This window comes from Mycothermus thermophilus (assembly GCF_041956435.1).
Source record: "Mycothermus thermophilus strain CBS 625.91 unplaced genomic scaffold VTJ04scaffold_1, whole genome shotgun sequence".
NCBI lineage: Eukaryota > Fungi > Ascomycota > Sordariomycetes > Sordariales > Chaetomiaceae > Mycothermus > Mycothermus thermophilus.
The window spans coordinates 2,193,640-2,206,763 of record NW_027191427.1 but is presented as its reverse complement, the minus strand read 5'-3'; the positions used below and the strand labels follow the sequence as shown (position 1 = coordinate 2,206,763).

Genomic DNA, 13,124 nt, shown 5'->3' with positions numbered 1-13,124 from the left:
GAGCTTCATGAAATGTCTGGGGCATGGCAAGCGCCTTTTGTTCGACGACAAGATTCGATGACGGCAGTCCCGAGAAATCATGTTTCAACCCGTTTTCATTCGGAATTTGACGACCAGCCCCAGTTGGACTGGCTCACCTCTGTCCTCTCTTTATCGCCGGCACTTATTGTTCCTGGGCATTTACGCTTTCCATACTCCTTCAACCAGGCAGGCCACACCAGGCTGGCCAGTCTGAATCTCCCGACGATGGTTTCGAACCTTGCTGGTCCAGATCCGCGACCCAGAAACCACATTCGGTAACTCAGCGCGGATGCGTTCATCCCTCGCCCGATGAATCATGTCCTTTCGTCTTCCTAGATGCTCCAATGTTTTCTCGATAATTCTCCACCTGACGCCCAGAGAGCCTTTGCCTTGAAGCCTTTTCCTAGACTCCGACCCAACCCTATCCGTTGACCGAGAAAATCATAGGCGAGGAAAAACGCGCCCTTCAGGAAGGTGTGATGGCATTCGCCCTCTGTCATCCCCATAGCGAACCATGATGAGTTCAGACATATGTCCGGGCCAGGTTGCGCAGATACCAGTCAACCAACTTGCGGCCAATCTTGGCTTCCGAGATGTGGATAATGTCCTGCAATACGAGTCAGCCTGGTCACCAGAGGCAAATATTCCAAGCAATAATCACTTACACCTTGCAGGGCATAGTCGAGGTCGCTAATGTTGACGAGCTCGCCCTCGAGGAGGCCGCCCTCGGTCCAGCGCAGCTGCTTCGTCCGCTGCTTGTTGACAAGCAACCAGGAGCGCAGCTCGTCGGGCTTGACGTCGAGGAAGCCCGCCAGCTTCTTCAGGTCCATAGTGGTGTAGAGGCGAAGATACGACTTGACGGTTGGGCTCCACATGTTGGTCTTGACCTCCTCCATGAAGACTGACAGGTGGTGGTCGATGGGGTCGATGTTGTTCTCGGGCCTGTCAAAGTCCGGGGGGATGGGCGAGATGAACTTGGGGCAGGCGAGCCTGAAGAGCTCCTCGTAAATGGGGAGCGACTCGGGGCCACCGCGCTGCAGCTTGAGCAGCTGGTCGCCGTACTTCTCGCGGAGAGCCGTGTGGATGGTGTCATCGAGGCGGGTCGGGTGGAAGGCGACGCAGATGGCAATCAGGGCCAACATCTGGTCGTTCTTCTTGGAGATGGAGTCGTACTGGCTGTTCTTTTGGAAGTTCTTGGTCCGGGAGACGTAGACCAGGATGTGGCTGAACATGCGGATGGCGTCGGCGTAGCGGCGCATCATCATGTACGAGAAGCCCACATAGTAGTAAGTGGTGAAGTGGGCAGCCATGACACGGGCGAACATGGCTTTCTTGTTGAGCTCGATGTCGTCGAGCGTCTTCAGCGCCAAGCTGAAGTCACCGAGCAGGCAGTGGACTCGCAGCAGGCCGATGATGGAGAAGTAGCCGAGCATGCGGTAGAGGTTCTTTTGGCCGTAAGGCCCGGCGACGGCCATGGGGTCCTCGTTCCGCCGCATGGCAGCGAGCTGCTCAGTAATCTGGGACTTCTGGATCAACGAGTAAAGAACGTTGAGGACGCTGTAGCAGCCCCAAGTGTTGGGGTTATCGCGCAGGATCTGAGCCTCCTCCTCATTCTTGCCTTCCCTCGCAATCCGGGCCCTGTACGAAGAGAAGGTGTTAAACTGGTAAATGAACTCGTCGATCACATCCCAGGCCCAGTAGTACTGCATACATTGTCAGCTTGCCGCCCGCGGAGGAAGGAAGACTGCGCCAAGACTCACAGATGGCGGCTCGAGGTCCACAGGCCCCTCTGAGTTGAGGATGTAGTGGAACAACGAGCAGTAGTTGTCGTAACTCTGGAACTTGGTCTCGAGACTGGCCTGGAAGTCGAGCGGCTGGGCAGCCATGACGAGGCGACCCTGGATCTCGTCGGCCTGGGCGGCGAGGGCAGCCTGGTCGAGCTCGTCTAGCCCACCCTCATATTGAACCTGTTCCTTGTAGTCGGCGACAAGAGCCTCCTCCTCAACATCGCTGTCGTCCTCGAGGGCGCGCGCTGGCGCCAGGCCGTTCTGGTAGCTCATGTTGGATAGTCGGTCGCTAGAGGAGATGGAAAGGTCAAATTAAGAATCTTGCGGATGGTGGGCCGATGCCTGTCGACGACCTTATTCCGGGAGGTAGGTGTCGGGGGACGTCTTTGTTGTCGGGGTGTCGGGTCCGTCCGTCTCCAAAGACCCGAAATGCTTTGCTTCCAGGTTGGTGGGGCTGGATTTTTGTGGTCGAGGGGCTTGGGCCAAGTGGATTTTCCAGCTTCTTTTTTGGATGAGCCGCTCTTTCTGGTCTAGGGTTTTGTGTGTCACGTTAAATGCATGCCGGATGTGTCATGATGAATCATGTATGCTGCGGAACCGCTTTTTCGGGGTGCCAAGGCTTTTGATTGTTGCATCCCCACCACCACAAGCCCAACAATCCAATGAGTTCTGTCCAAATTTCTGGTTCAGTTTTTACATAAAACTTTCAATTCACTAAGATTGAGGTGTAGAATTCAGGTGTGTGTTCTATGTGCATTTTTCCATCGATGTTCTGGCTCTATTGGGCGTCCTAAACGGACCTGTCATTCTCGCGTCATTCTGATATCTTGTAAATGGATTCGCTTAACGAGTTTGCCCGATGACACGGACTGCCCCTCCAACATCCCACTTTCCATCCTTGGCTGCCCCGCGAAACCTTACAGTTCCGTCCTCGGTTCAGTTGTCTCTTGAATAACACGGTATATAAACATTAAACGGCCACTCTCTTAAGTTCACCAGGTTTTCATTGGCCGTATTCAACATCTCTCACCTCTGTCTCGACTCTCAAACTCATTATCTCATTCGGTCGAACACCAAAATGCCCGTCGTCACCCCAGAGAAGCTGGCACAACTCCAGCAAAAAGCTGACGATGTGCGGAATGTAAGTATATCTCAGGAAAACAAGAGAAAATAAATGGAGAGAAAAATGAGAGAAGCAAAATCAACAATTTGTGACCAGACTGACTGACCCTCTCGCAGATCTGTATCATGGCCCATGTGGTATGAAAAAACCCCATTCTCACTTTGTCTGGTGTGATGAGATGCTCATGTCTCTGCTCTAGGACCACGGCAAGACGTCCTTGACAGATGCCCTCATTGCCACGAATGGCATTATCTCTCCCAAGCTTGCAGGAAAAATCCGCTATCTCGACTCACGACCCGATGAGCAGCTCCGGGGTATTACCATGGAATCGTCAGCCATCTCGCTCTACTTTTCCATGCTCCGGAGGCCGAGCCCAGATGCCGCTCCTGAGCAAAAAGAATACCTCATCAACCTCATTGACTCCCCCGGCCACATCGACTTCAGCAGTGAGGTGTCGACGGCATCTCGTCTTTGCGATGGTGCCATCATCCTGGTCGACGCGGTGGAAGGCGTCTGCAGTCAAACCGTCACGGTGTTGAGGCAAACATGGACCGAAAAGCTGAAGCCGCTTCTTCTCATCAACAAAATTGACCGCCTTGTTACTGAGCTCAAGATGACGCCCGGCGAGGCATATATCCACCTCAGTAAGATTCTCGAGCAGGTCAACGCTGTGCTCGGCAGCTTCTTCCAAGGCGAGCGCATGGAAGAAGATCTCAACTGGCGAGAACGGATGGAGGCCCGAGTAGCAGCCTCAGCTGCAAAAGAGTCTGCCCAAGCCGACCAGACGGCTGACTCGGGGGACGTGCAATTTCGCGAGATGGACGATGAAGAGCTCTACTTTGCTCCCGAGAAGAACAATGTCATCTTTGGCAGCGCCATCGATGGCTGGGCCTTCACAGTCCGGCAGTTCGCTGGACTCTACGAGAAAAAGCTGGGAATCAAGCGTAGCCTCCTCGAAAAGGTCCTTTGGGGGAATTACTACCTCGACCCCAAGACGAAAAAGGTCCTCGGGCAAAAGCATCTCAAGGGGCGCCCGTTGAAGCCACTTTTCGTGCAGTTGGTACTAGATCAAATATGGGCTGTATACCAAGCCACGGTTGGTGGTGACAACGGAAAGGGTGATCCTCAGCTTCTCGAAAAGATCACCAAGTCACTCAATATCACCATCCCTCCGCACATCCTCCGCTCGAGGGACCCGAAGCTACTCCTTACAACCGTCTTCTCCAACTGGCTACCCGTCTCTGTCGCAACTCTGGTCTCGGTCGTCGAATCCCTCCCATCGCCAAGAGCTGCACAGGCTGATCGGTTCCCCACGCTCTTGGAGGATGTGCCAGGTGCAGAACACATTGACCCCAAGGTCAGGGACGCCGTGGTCTCCTTCAAGCAAGGCCCGTCAGATCCCGTGGTGGCCTACGTCAGCAAGATGGTCTCGGTCAAAGAAAGCGAGCTGCCAGAGAACAAGCGCCGAGGTCCCATGAGTGGTGAGGAAGCGCGCGAACTGGCGAGGAAGAAACGTGCCGAGGCTGCCCGCGCGCAAGGTGGTGATGATATGGATGCTCTGGCATCAGCATTTTCGGACGCGAGTCTTGATACGGGAGCGTATGAGGAGGAAGAAAAACAAGCTGAGCCGGAACACCTGATCGGGTTTGCCCGCATCTATTCCGGGAAGCTTTCCGTCGGAGATGAAATCTACGTCCTGCCTCCCAAATTTACGCCAGCCCAACCACGTGCTGAGCCGGTACCGAAGAAGGTCAAGGTAACTGCCCTCTACATGATGATGGGCAGGAGCCTAGAAGCTCTCGAGACGGTCCCTGCCGGTGTGGTGTTTGGTATCCGTGGACTCGAGGACAGCGGGATCCTCAAGTCTGGAACGCTCTGCAGCCAAATAGACGGTGCCATCAACATGGCTGGCATTGGAGAAATCCATGGCCGCCCCATTGTCCGGGTCGCCCTGGAACCCGTCAACCCTGCTGATCTCGACAAGATGATCAAGGGCATCCAACTCCTTGTCCAAAGCGATCCATGCGCGGAATACGAGCAGTTCTCGAGTGGAGAGCACGTCCTCCTAACAGCCGGCGAACTTCACCTCGAGCGTTGCCTCACGGACTTGAGAGAACGGTTTGCAGGCTGCGAGATCCAGTGCGGTGCGCCCATCGTGCCATACCGGGAAACCATTGTCCGTGCGGAAGAGATGCGGCCTCCAGCAAACAAGGAGCTCGGCCGCGGTGTCGTCGTTGGCGTGACGAGCTCGAAGCAGGTCACCATTACCTTGCGTGTCCGACCTCTTCCCAAGGACATGACGGACTACCTGGTCAAAAATACGGGGAGCGTCAAGAGGTTGTATTCTGACCGTAAGGCTGCTGAGCAGCGGGAAGAAGCATCTAGGGTGGCGGCCGCACAAGACAACACAACGGAGAATGGTACCTCACAAGAGGACCGCGAGGCCGTCGAGGCAGATGAAGATGTCTCGTCGGGTCGCAAAACCCTTACTGCAGACGAACTTGGAAAGGAACTCCAGTCCATCTTCGATCGTGAAAAGGACCGTCTGGACTCGTGGAAGGGCGTCGTCAACCGCATTGTGGCCTTTGGTCCTCGCCGAACAGGTCCCAACCTCCTCATCGACGCGACCAAGGAGCAGATCCTGCCCAAGGCGTTCCAGACGGGCAGTTTGAGCAGCAGCAGCATCCCTGCGGCAGGCGATACTCTCAGCCCGCACCACTTCTCCGACAAGATCACATACGCCTTCCAGCTAGCGACCCAACACGGCCCGCTCTGCCAGGAGCCTGTCCAAGGCATTGCCGTCTTCATCGAGGACGTCTCGGTCGCTGCCCCTGAGAGTAGCGGCGACGGCGGCGAAAACTCGGTAGCCATCTCAGCCCGTGATCGGCTAGGCCGTCTCACCGGCGAAGTGATCAAGACAGTCCAGCAATCCATCCACAAGGGCTTCCTCGACTGGTCACCGCGGCTGATGTTGGCCATGTACTCCTGCGAGATTCAGGCGTCAAGTGAGTCACCTCCCCTTACATTGCTTATGCATACTCATGGAATCACCTAAACTAACCACTTCCCAACCAAACAGCCGAAGTCCTCGGCCGAGTCTACGACGTCCTCACCCGCCGGCGCGGCCGTGTCCTCTCCGAAGCCATGAACGAAGGGACGCCCTTCTTCACCATCCAAGCTCTCCTGCCGGTAGCCGAGTCGTTCGGTTTTGCCGACGACATGCGCAAACGCACGTCGGGTGCTGCTCAGCCGCAACTCGTCTTCGCCGGGTTTGAGGCCCTTGACGAAGACCCCTTCTGGGTGCCCTTCACCGAGGACGACCTCGAGGACCTTGGCGAGTACGGCGACCGCGAGAACGTGGCCAAGCGGTACATGGACGGGGTGCGGAAGCGCAAGGGGTTGTTGGTGGAGGGTCGTAATGTGGCAACGGATGCGCAGAAGCAGAAGACATTGAAGCGGTAAATGTTTGCTGTTGTAAATAGATCAGGGGAAGACGACGCTTTGTTGGCCATTCACATGTTTGAATATCATCGCATGGCATGCATTTTCCTCCCCTGCGTCACAGTGATCTCAGTTCAGGGAGGAGAGAAGAATAACTACAATATGTAAGTCCTGCTGAGTCGGGACGAACAAGGAAAATGAAAAATCTGGAATAGACGACAGAGATCAATCCCGTGTGGGACGTGTCGTTCAGAGGTATAGAGCCACACTGCGGTCCATCTCACGTAATGAGCCGCAGAACAGAGTAGATAGGCATGTCAGTGTAATGCTGGCGACCTGACAAGAAGATCGAAGAAGCCACCCACTGGACACAAAGAACCCGAGAAAACAACGAAAAGCGCAGCACTAACAAGAGCAGGAATCCGCATCTTTTTCAGGGATACCGCCTTAAAATACCTCTTCCCGCCCTTCCGCCCATATCTATCTCCTTGATTGCGCCAATCCCGTGATGGAAAGATTTTTGCCAGACTGAGAACAAGAAAAAGGAAACATGCCCATGACGAATGTGCGGTGTGCAACCAGACCCGCAAGCTAGAACCCATCACCACATAAAGGCCCAAAGAAGAGCCCTCCCATCATCCCAACGTCATGTCGAGAGAAATGCGTGCCCAGAGTTCCGTGCATAAACGTCATGGCGTGAAATGGCGAAAATAGGAAAATGCATGCTTTTGCGGTATAGCTCCAGTATCAAGCTGAGGCGAAAAAGAGGAAACACAAGAGGGTGATCATTGTCGTCATATGCGCGCTGGGCGCCCGCTCGAGAGAAGGTGAAGATGAGGTGAGGAAAAGTGGATTGTCAAGATCCTGTTACGGTGGGAGGACAGCTCGCCGAACCGCGGAAATGCGCTTCATGAAATGCATCCGCGACCGCATCCGCGACCTTGAGAGGGCAGAGGCCGAGCTATCTGAGGCAACACAGTAACGGGGAGGTCGGTAGAGCGGAAAGACAAAGGCGCAATGACGTGAAAGGAGGTGCCGAAGGAGAGACGAGCTATATTACCACGCACGGCGTGGATTCGAATCTCCGAAAGAACGGAAGAAAGGGTTGCGACCCGTCGAATAGGCACCGATGTTGCCCGGGCGATCCTAACCCCGGTTGTTTCCGCGACGGCCCTTGTTAACCCGAGTCCATCCCTCCTCTTCCTCTGGAGCCTGTGCTGGAGCTTGCTCGGCGGTCGGAGTCGGCAGAACTTGCTGCTTCTCTTGGGTCGGAACGCTGCCGTTAGTGCGAGGAGGGCGAGCCGAGTCCCGGGGACCACGAGCAGGACCGCCCCGGCCACGTCCGCCGGCAGCATGACCACCACGAGGCGGGCCACGAGGCTCAGCGCCAGCTGTCGCTCTCCAGTTGTTGTTTTCAAAAGCGCGCGACTTAGGCGCGTCCTGAGGCTCGCGAGCCCGGATAGGAAGCCTCTGTTCGGTGGGGGCTGCAGCGGCCCGCTCCTGAGTCCTGGGAGCAGCCTCCTCGGAAGTGGGCTTGTCGCCATTAGCCGCCTCCTCCGTTTTCTCGGCAGCGGCCTTCGCGGCGGCGGCGGCCTTAGCGGCAGCCTCAGCAGCCTCCTTCTCAGCCTTCTCTGCGGCCTCCTTGGCAGCGGCTTCCTTAGCTAACCGCTCCTGTTTGGCACGCTCCTCAGCCTCCCTCTTTTCACGGAGACGTCTCTCCTCCACCTCGCGTTCCCTGGCCGCAGTGTCAATCGGGCGGGCCGCACCGAAGGGATTTGGCTTGGAGCTTGAGGTAACGGGGGCTGGAGTGTCGGTCGACTCTGAAACCGTCCGCTTGGTAAGATTCAATTTCGGGCGGCCAGAAGGAAGAGAAGCAGCAGGGTTGGGTGAGGCCGGGGCCTCGCTGCCCTCACGAGATTGACCAGGAGACTTGATGGGAGGATCGGGGCGCATGTTGCTACGCCAGTTCGAATCCCGCTCAGCGGCAGTAGGAACACGTTCAGGGCGATCGGCAAATTCCCGGCGAGGAGGCCTAGAGCCAGAGCTATCCTGGCGGCCCTCGCTGGGGCCCCAGGCAGCAGGGGATGCACGGCGGTTTCCGCGATACGAGTCAGACCTGCGCTCCATGCCCCGGGACCGGGAACCATCCCGGGACTCGGGCAAATCGGGGGTGATCGGCGAGAGAGGACCGCGCCTCTCCCAGTTGTTAAAGTCACGGATTTTGCCATCATCAGCGGGTTGGAATTCACGACGGCGCTCGCCAAATTCGGAACGGGGACCAGAACGCGGCGGAGGCAGGTCGGTCAGCGGACCGCGGCGAACACCCCAGTCAAGCTCACGGGCAGGCTCTGACCGGTGGAAGTCACCCTTCGCTGAAGGGGGAGTCAGTAATGGCTTCCATAAACATGGTTAATCCAAGGGGTTGTTACGTACGAGGATCCGCGACCTTGATGCGGATGGAACGGCCTTGGAAGGTCTGGCCATCGCGAGTGAGAGCCGTCTTGAGGTCCTCCAGTGTCTCGAACTCGGCATATGCAAAGCCCTTGGGCTGGTTGTCGCGATCCTTGATGATGCGAACGCTAACAACATGGCAGTCACTGAAAAATTCGGTGACAGTTTCGGTGGTCGCATCGTAGGACAGGTTGCCAAGATGGGCGGTGAAAGGCGGCTTGTCAGGGAGTTGCTGGGGCAGGTTGTCACGGACCGAATGGTAACCTTCAAAGTAGACAGTCAGCTTGGAGATTTGACGGCGACACAAATTGGAAATAAATCATACCACGATCACCACTGCCGTACGAAGTGGTCTGCGGGCGACGGTCGGTGGGCGGCAGGGCCTGAGTGCCTGAAGGAGTTGTCAGTGTCGGTTGCGTCACGATGATGCATGTCGGTTCGAATGTGCGTACCAGAAGCTGGACATGAACAAACGTTAGCATCTTTCCAAGACAAGCATACATCACCAGGCGTGATACTTACGGAGTGTCTCCTCAACGTCATCGGCCCACGAGCCGACACCTCCGCTACCGAATGCTATATTTGAACCAGGTTAGCCCGTGATCTGGGTCAGGCACACCATTATAGCCATGGCGGGGCTGCGATGCGAGAAACTTACATTGATTGAAGAACTCGTTCAACGAGAACTTCTGAACTTCCTTCTTTTTGGGAGCTAAATGTAGGAACAATGTCAGCAAAGAGCGCAAAAGAAATCACCAGGTTGCAAGGAGTGAAGGAATGAATGGATGGGTGGTGGTGGGTGCGGAGGGGTCTCGGAGCAAGAGCAAGCTCGGCGGGCAGAAGCAGAGCAGGTGGCGGGCAGTGCGGCGGTCGAAACATACCCATGATTGCGTATCGAAATCTCTTGTGTGAAGAAATCGATGAAGATCAGTGAAGAGTTCGGGGTTTATAGACGAGGTGCTGTCAACCCTGTGGTGGTTTGGTGACAGAAAAAAAGGTGGGCTGTCGCGAAAGTGGCAGAAACTAAGTGTCGCGTCCCTCAGCGCACCGACCAGTTTGGACGTTGCGGGTTGCGGAGGGTTGCGGGCAAAATCGAAAAAAATTGTTGCCAGAGCGCAAGGCCTGGGCAAGGTCACAGCGATTGAGGAATCAGGGTTGGCAGGTGTTGACACAACTTTTTTTTCCGCGCCGACCCGGCAGGATTCGTGGCTTCAGGGTCAGCAAGCATGAGCGGGGCCAAGGCCCAGGGTTAAGTTCCAGTCGGGACCCACTTTCATGATCTGCATTATGCCCAATTAGGGTTAGGCCCATCGTGCTGCACGCCGCCCGAGCCTTTCCGCAGCCAACCTCAAAAGCCGATGATGTTCGCTTGGGTTTTGAGAACACTATCAAACAACAGCACAGAGACAGTTGGCTGGTGGGATGCATCATCTGTTTGAGGTGTTACATACATACACACACTCGTCATCACCACCTTGAACCCAACAGCCACAAAGTCCAATCCACCTAGCAGTGCAGAGCGTCTGCAGATTCTTTCGTCACAATGAGGAAAGTTGTTCTCCCTCTGCCCAGCGAACAGACGACAACAACTTCAGATGCCTCTCAAGGCTCAGGAGCCGGAGCAGCATCACAAACATCGCCACACCCTGTACCATCATCTTCGGCATCGGCCGCTCCTGCGTCAAATCCACACCAGAGGCAGACCCTCCCATATGACTTCAGGAGCGAGATTCTCAACCCAGCCCTCAAGGTGGGAGCGGCTGCCGGTAATGTCACCCAGCGCCTTCTCGGGGTGGCAGAGATCTAACAAGCCTTCCAGGAGCATGTGGTGCCTTGACCGGAGGAGCTGCGGGCATTATCCGGTCTGCCCCTACCGTTCTTTTCTCGGCTTTTTCAGCAGTGCAATGGTTTACTCTGGGGACTAGTTACTATGGTAAGTGAGGCTAATCAGATTTGTTCCATTTTCTCGCGGCATATGTATTGACTATGGCTACTCAGGGGCTCGGTTGGCTGGCTTGAAGTACTTCCCCCAGGGGGAGCAGGCCACTCCACAAGACAAGTTAAAAGCAAGCACCGTTGCAGGTGGTTTTGCCGGAACTTTGGGAGGCATGCTCCGTAAGTGATGACATATCGGTGTCGGGTGTGTTCTTTGCTGACCCTTCCATCAGGTGGCCCACGGAATATCATCCCGAGTGCCCTGGTGTTTTCATTGTTGGGGGCCGGAGGCCAGGGCTATCTCAATCGGCGGGAGGCGAGGCCCCCGGCTCCGGAGAAGAAACCCGAGTCTAGTGGCAGCTCATGGTGGTCGCGTTGGAGCCCGATTAAACGCTTGTCTGATGAGGACTACGCAGCTATCCTCGAGGAACGGGTTCTCCAGCTCGAAGCCGACATCGCACTTATTGATGAACGCATCGAAGAGATTCGCAAGTCCGAGCAACAGGCAAAGAAAGATGCGGCTCAGGCTGGAAACTCCAACGCCAAGTCGCCGTCTTCGTCTAAAGCTTGATTGGCAAGTTTATTGGCGAGGGTTGACGCTCACAATGGGCCGGTAAAGTTTCTTGGTTCCCCTGACCAACCAACCAAGGGCCAACCCTTCGGAAGACGTACCGCCCCAGGGAAAACATACCGACCCTCGCATGTTCTTGTGCCGCACTTCAGATCGCACAGCCCATACAAATCGCAATAGCACTGTGATGGAGGAGGACAGAAGACAGCCTCTTTGCCGAAGATGACTGTGGTTGGAGTCAGTCACCAGTTCAGCAAGTTCGGCAAGGTCAGGAACAGGAGGTGGGAGGTTGGGGAAATACTCACTGTGCCACATGTACTCGAGCACACGACCGCTGAAGTCATCGCTCAATGGAGTTTTCAGCAACCACTCCCTCCAGCGCACGTAGTCGGCCTTGGGTCGGCTGCGGATGGCGTCGCGCGAAACAGCAAACTGCGCGCAACAGCTTACACCGACTTCATGCGGCACCTTGATGTCAGGCATCAACTCCCTGAAGGCGTGCTCGAAGATGTGAGCAGTTCTCAGCGGCTTGCCGTCGTGGAGCGCACCCTTGGCACGCTCTTTCTCATCGGCGATTCTTTCGAACGGACGGATCTCGACAGGACACCCAATCGTCCAGACGCAGCGCAAGTTGGCGTACCCCACGGCCCGGACGTGGCTGAGATTGAGGCGGCGCAGGGTGGGGAGGTTGTCGTAGTCCGGATCATCGTTGTGCCAGGAGAAACGCGACCCATGGATGAAGACGGTCACATCAGCGAGGGTGTCGTAGTTGGCCACGATGTGCGTAAGGTACACCATGGCTTCGTGACCCTTGTTGGCCGGTACCGTGAGGGATGCCGAGTAATTGTCGACCTCGTACACGCTCCGAGTCCAACCTGGGAAGAAATGGTGCATCCAGGACGTGTTTTCTTTCTTGACGCTGGCTACCACCAGCTCAACTGGTGGCTTTTTCGCGGAAGACCGCCAATCTCTCGGGGCTGTGTTTTGGGCTTTTCCCCACGGTTCGGCGGTATTCACGAAGAGCAGCCAGCAGCAAATTATGAGGAGAATGGCGGCGATAATGGCAGAGCCTTTAACTCGGGCTGCTGGGGCAACAAACATGGTGTAGTCTCTTGATAGGAACCACCACGGGAAGTATGTTTGAGTACTTCGACTTGATGTCTCGACACAAGTGAAGTTGTAGATAGCATTGGAAAAGAAAATCTAAAGTCGGTCGGGGAAGTGCTGCAATGGGCGATCACAGGCCCAAACCGCATTCCTTTCTGCGCGTTTAGGGATGCTGGAGTTGATCTTGCTGAACCTGAGTTCTGTCTCAGGCTCCCTTGGACTGCTGTCCCATGGCTCGTGTCGAAGGCCATTTGGAGATCGACGAAATTGTCACTGGCGTTTCCATCTTGTGCCTGCGTTCAACCTGATCGCCCTTACAACCACCTGGGTATCTAAGGTTCTATAACTGAACGTTCAGAGTGAAGAGCAACCCCAACGTGGGCGCTTTTTCCAGTGGAAGATGGACAAGCTGTTTGCATGGAGGGTTCAGCAGTCCGAGGCCAGACAGAGCCGGGCTGGGTCCGGCATCCGAGATACTCGTGGTAATTGACTCTCAGAATCAGAATGATGCATAGTAGTACGTAGGAAGTATAACTACACGTGGTGGGGAGCCAGTTTGGTGTTTCTTTCGCCCTTGTCATCTCGGCTTTCGAAGCGAGGGCTACCGAGTCCAGCGTGGGATACGTGAGCCACTCGAAGCACAGAACATTGTGTTGAGTTTGCTCAAAGGGCCATAACAATGCCGCTG

At 55.7% G+C, this 13,124-nt stretch overlaps 7 protein-coding genes across 7 annotated transcripts; 2 read left to right on the top strand and 5 right to left on the bottom strand.

Moving 5' to 3' along the window:
* Nucleotides 1-95: 95 nt before the first annotated feature.
* Nucleotides 96-320, bottom strand: VTJ04DRAFT_822 (uncharacterized protein; the record flags this gene model as incomplete). Its single annotated transcript, XM_069366633.1, has 1 exon — nucleotides 96-320. The coding sequence occupies one exon, from the start codon at nucleotides 318-320 to the stop codon at nucleotides 96-98; it is 225 nt and encodes a 74-aa protein (XP_069223431.1).
* A 224-nt stretch (nucleotides 321-544) lies between these two features.
* On the bottom strand, nucleotides 545-2,081 carry VTJ04DRAFT_821 (uncharacterized protein; the record flags this gene model as incomplete). Its single annotated transcript, XM_069366622.1, has 3 exons — nucleotides 545-628; nucleotides 687-1,724; nucleotides 1,782-2,081. The coding sequence occupies 3 exons, from the start codon at nucleotides 2,079-2,081 to the stop codon at nucleotides 545-547; spliced, it is 1,422 nt and encodes a 473-aa protein (XP_069223430.1).
* Nucleotides 2,082-2,886: 805 nt separating this feature from the next.
* On the top strand, nucleotides 2,887-6,393 carry VTJ04DRAFT_820 (uncharacterized protein; the record flags this gene model as incomplete). The annotated part of the gene is made up of 4 exons (XM_069366611.1): nucleotides 2,887-2,949; nucleotides 3,048-3,068; nucleotides 3,131-5,936; nucleotides 6,011-6,393. 4 exons carry the CDS (start codon nucleotides 2,887-2,889, stop codon nucleotides 6,391-6,393), a joined length of 3,273 nt encoding a protein of 1,090 aa, XP_069223429.1.
* Nucleotides 6,394-6,689: 296 nt separating this feature from the next.
* On the bottom strand, nucleotides 6,690-6,974 carry VTJ04DRAFT_819 (uncharacterized protein; the record flags this gene model as incomplete). Its single annotated transcript, XM_069366599.1, has 1 exon — nucleotides 6,690-6,974. One exon carries the CDS (start codon nucleotides 6,972-6,974, stop codon nucleotides 6,690-6,692), a length of 285 nt encoding a protein of 94 aa, XP_069223428.1.
* A 44-nt stretch (nucleotides 6,975-7,018) lies between these two features.
* On the bottom strand, nucleotides 7,019-9,708 carry VTJ04DRAFT_818 (uncharacterized protein; the record flags this gene model as incomplete). Its single annotated transcript, XM_069366588.1, has 9 exons — nucleotides 7,019-7,188; nucleotides 7,301-7,648; nucleotides 7,692-8,744; nucleotides 8,806-9,087; nucleotides 9,149-9,214; nucleotides 9,276-9,281; nucleotides 9,346-9,399; nucleotides 9,482-9,535; nucleotides 9,705-9,708. The coding sequence occupies 9 exons, from the start codon at nucleotides 9,706-9,708 to the stop codon at nucleotides 7,019-7,021; spliced, it is 2,037 nt and encodes a 678-aa protein (XP_069223427.1).
* Nucleotides 9,709-10,366: 658 nt separating this feature from the next.
* On the top strand, nucleotides 10,367-11,329 carry VTJ04DRAFT_817 (uncharacterized protein; the record flags this gene model as incomplete). Its single annotated transcript, XM_069366577.1, has 4 exons — nucleotides 10,367-10,589; nucleotides 10,643-10,756; nucleotides 10,822-10,938; nucleotides 10,992-11,329. 4 exons carry the CDS (start codon nucleotides 10,367-10,369, stop codon nucleotides 11,327-11,329), a joined length of 792 nt encoding a protein of 263 aa, XP_069223426.1.
* Nucleotides 11,330-11,338: 9 nt separating this feature from the next.
* On the bottom strand, nucleotides 11,339-12,430 carry VTJ04DRAFT_816 (uncharacterized protein; the record flags this gene model as incomplete). The annotated part of the gene is made up of 3 exons (XM_069366566.1): nucleotides 11,339-11,390; nucleotides 11,450-11,555; nucleotides 11,635-12,430. 3 exons carry the CDS (start codon nucleotides 12,428-12,430, stop codon nucleotides 11,339-11,341), a joined length of 954 nt encoding a protein of 317 aa, XP_069223425.1.
* Between the last annotated feature and the right edge of the window lie 694 nt (nucleotides 12,431-13,124).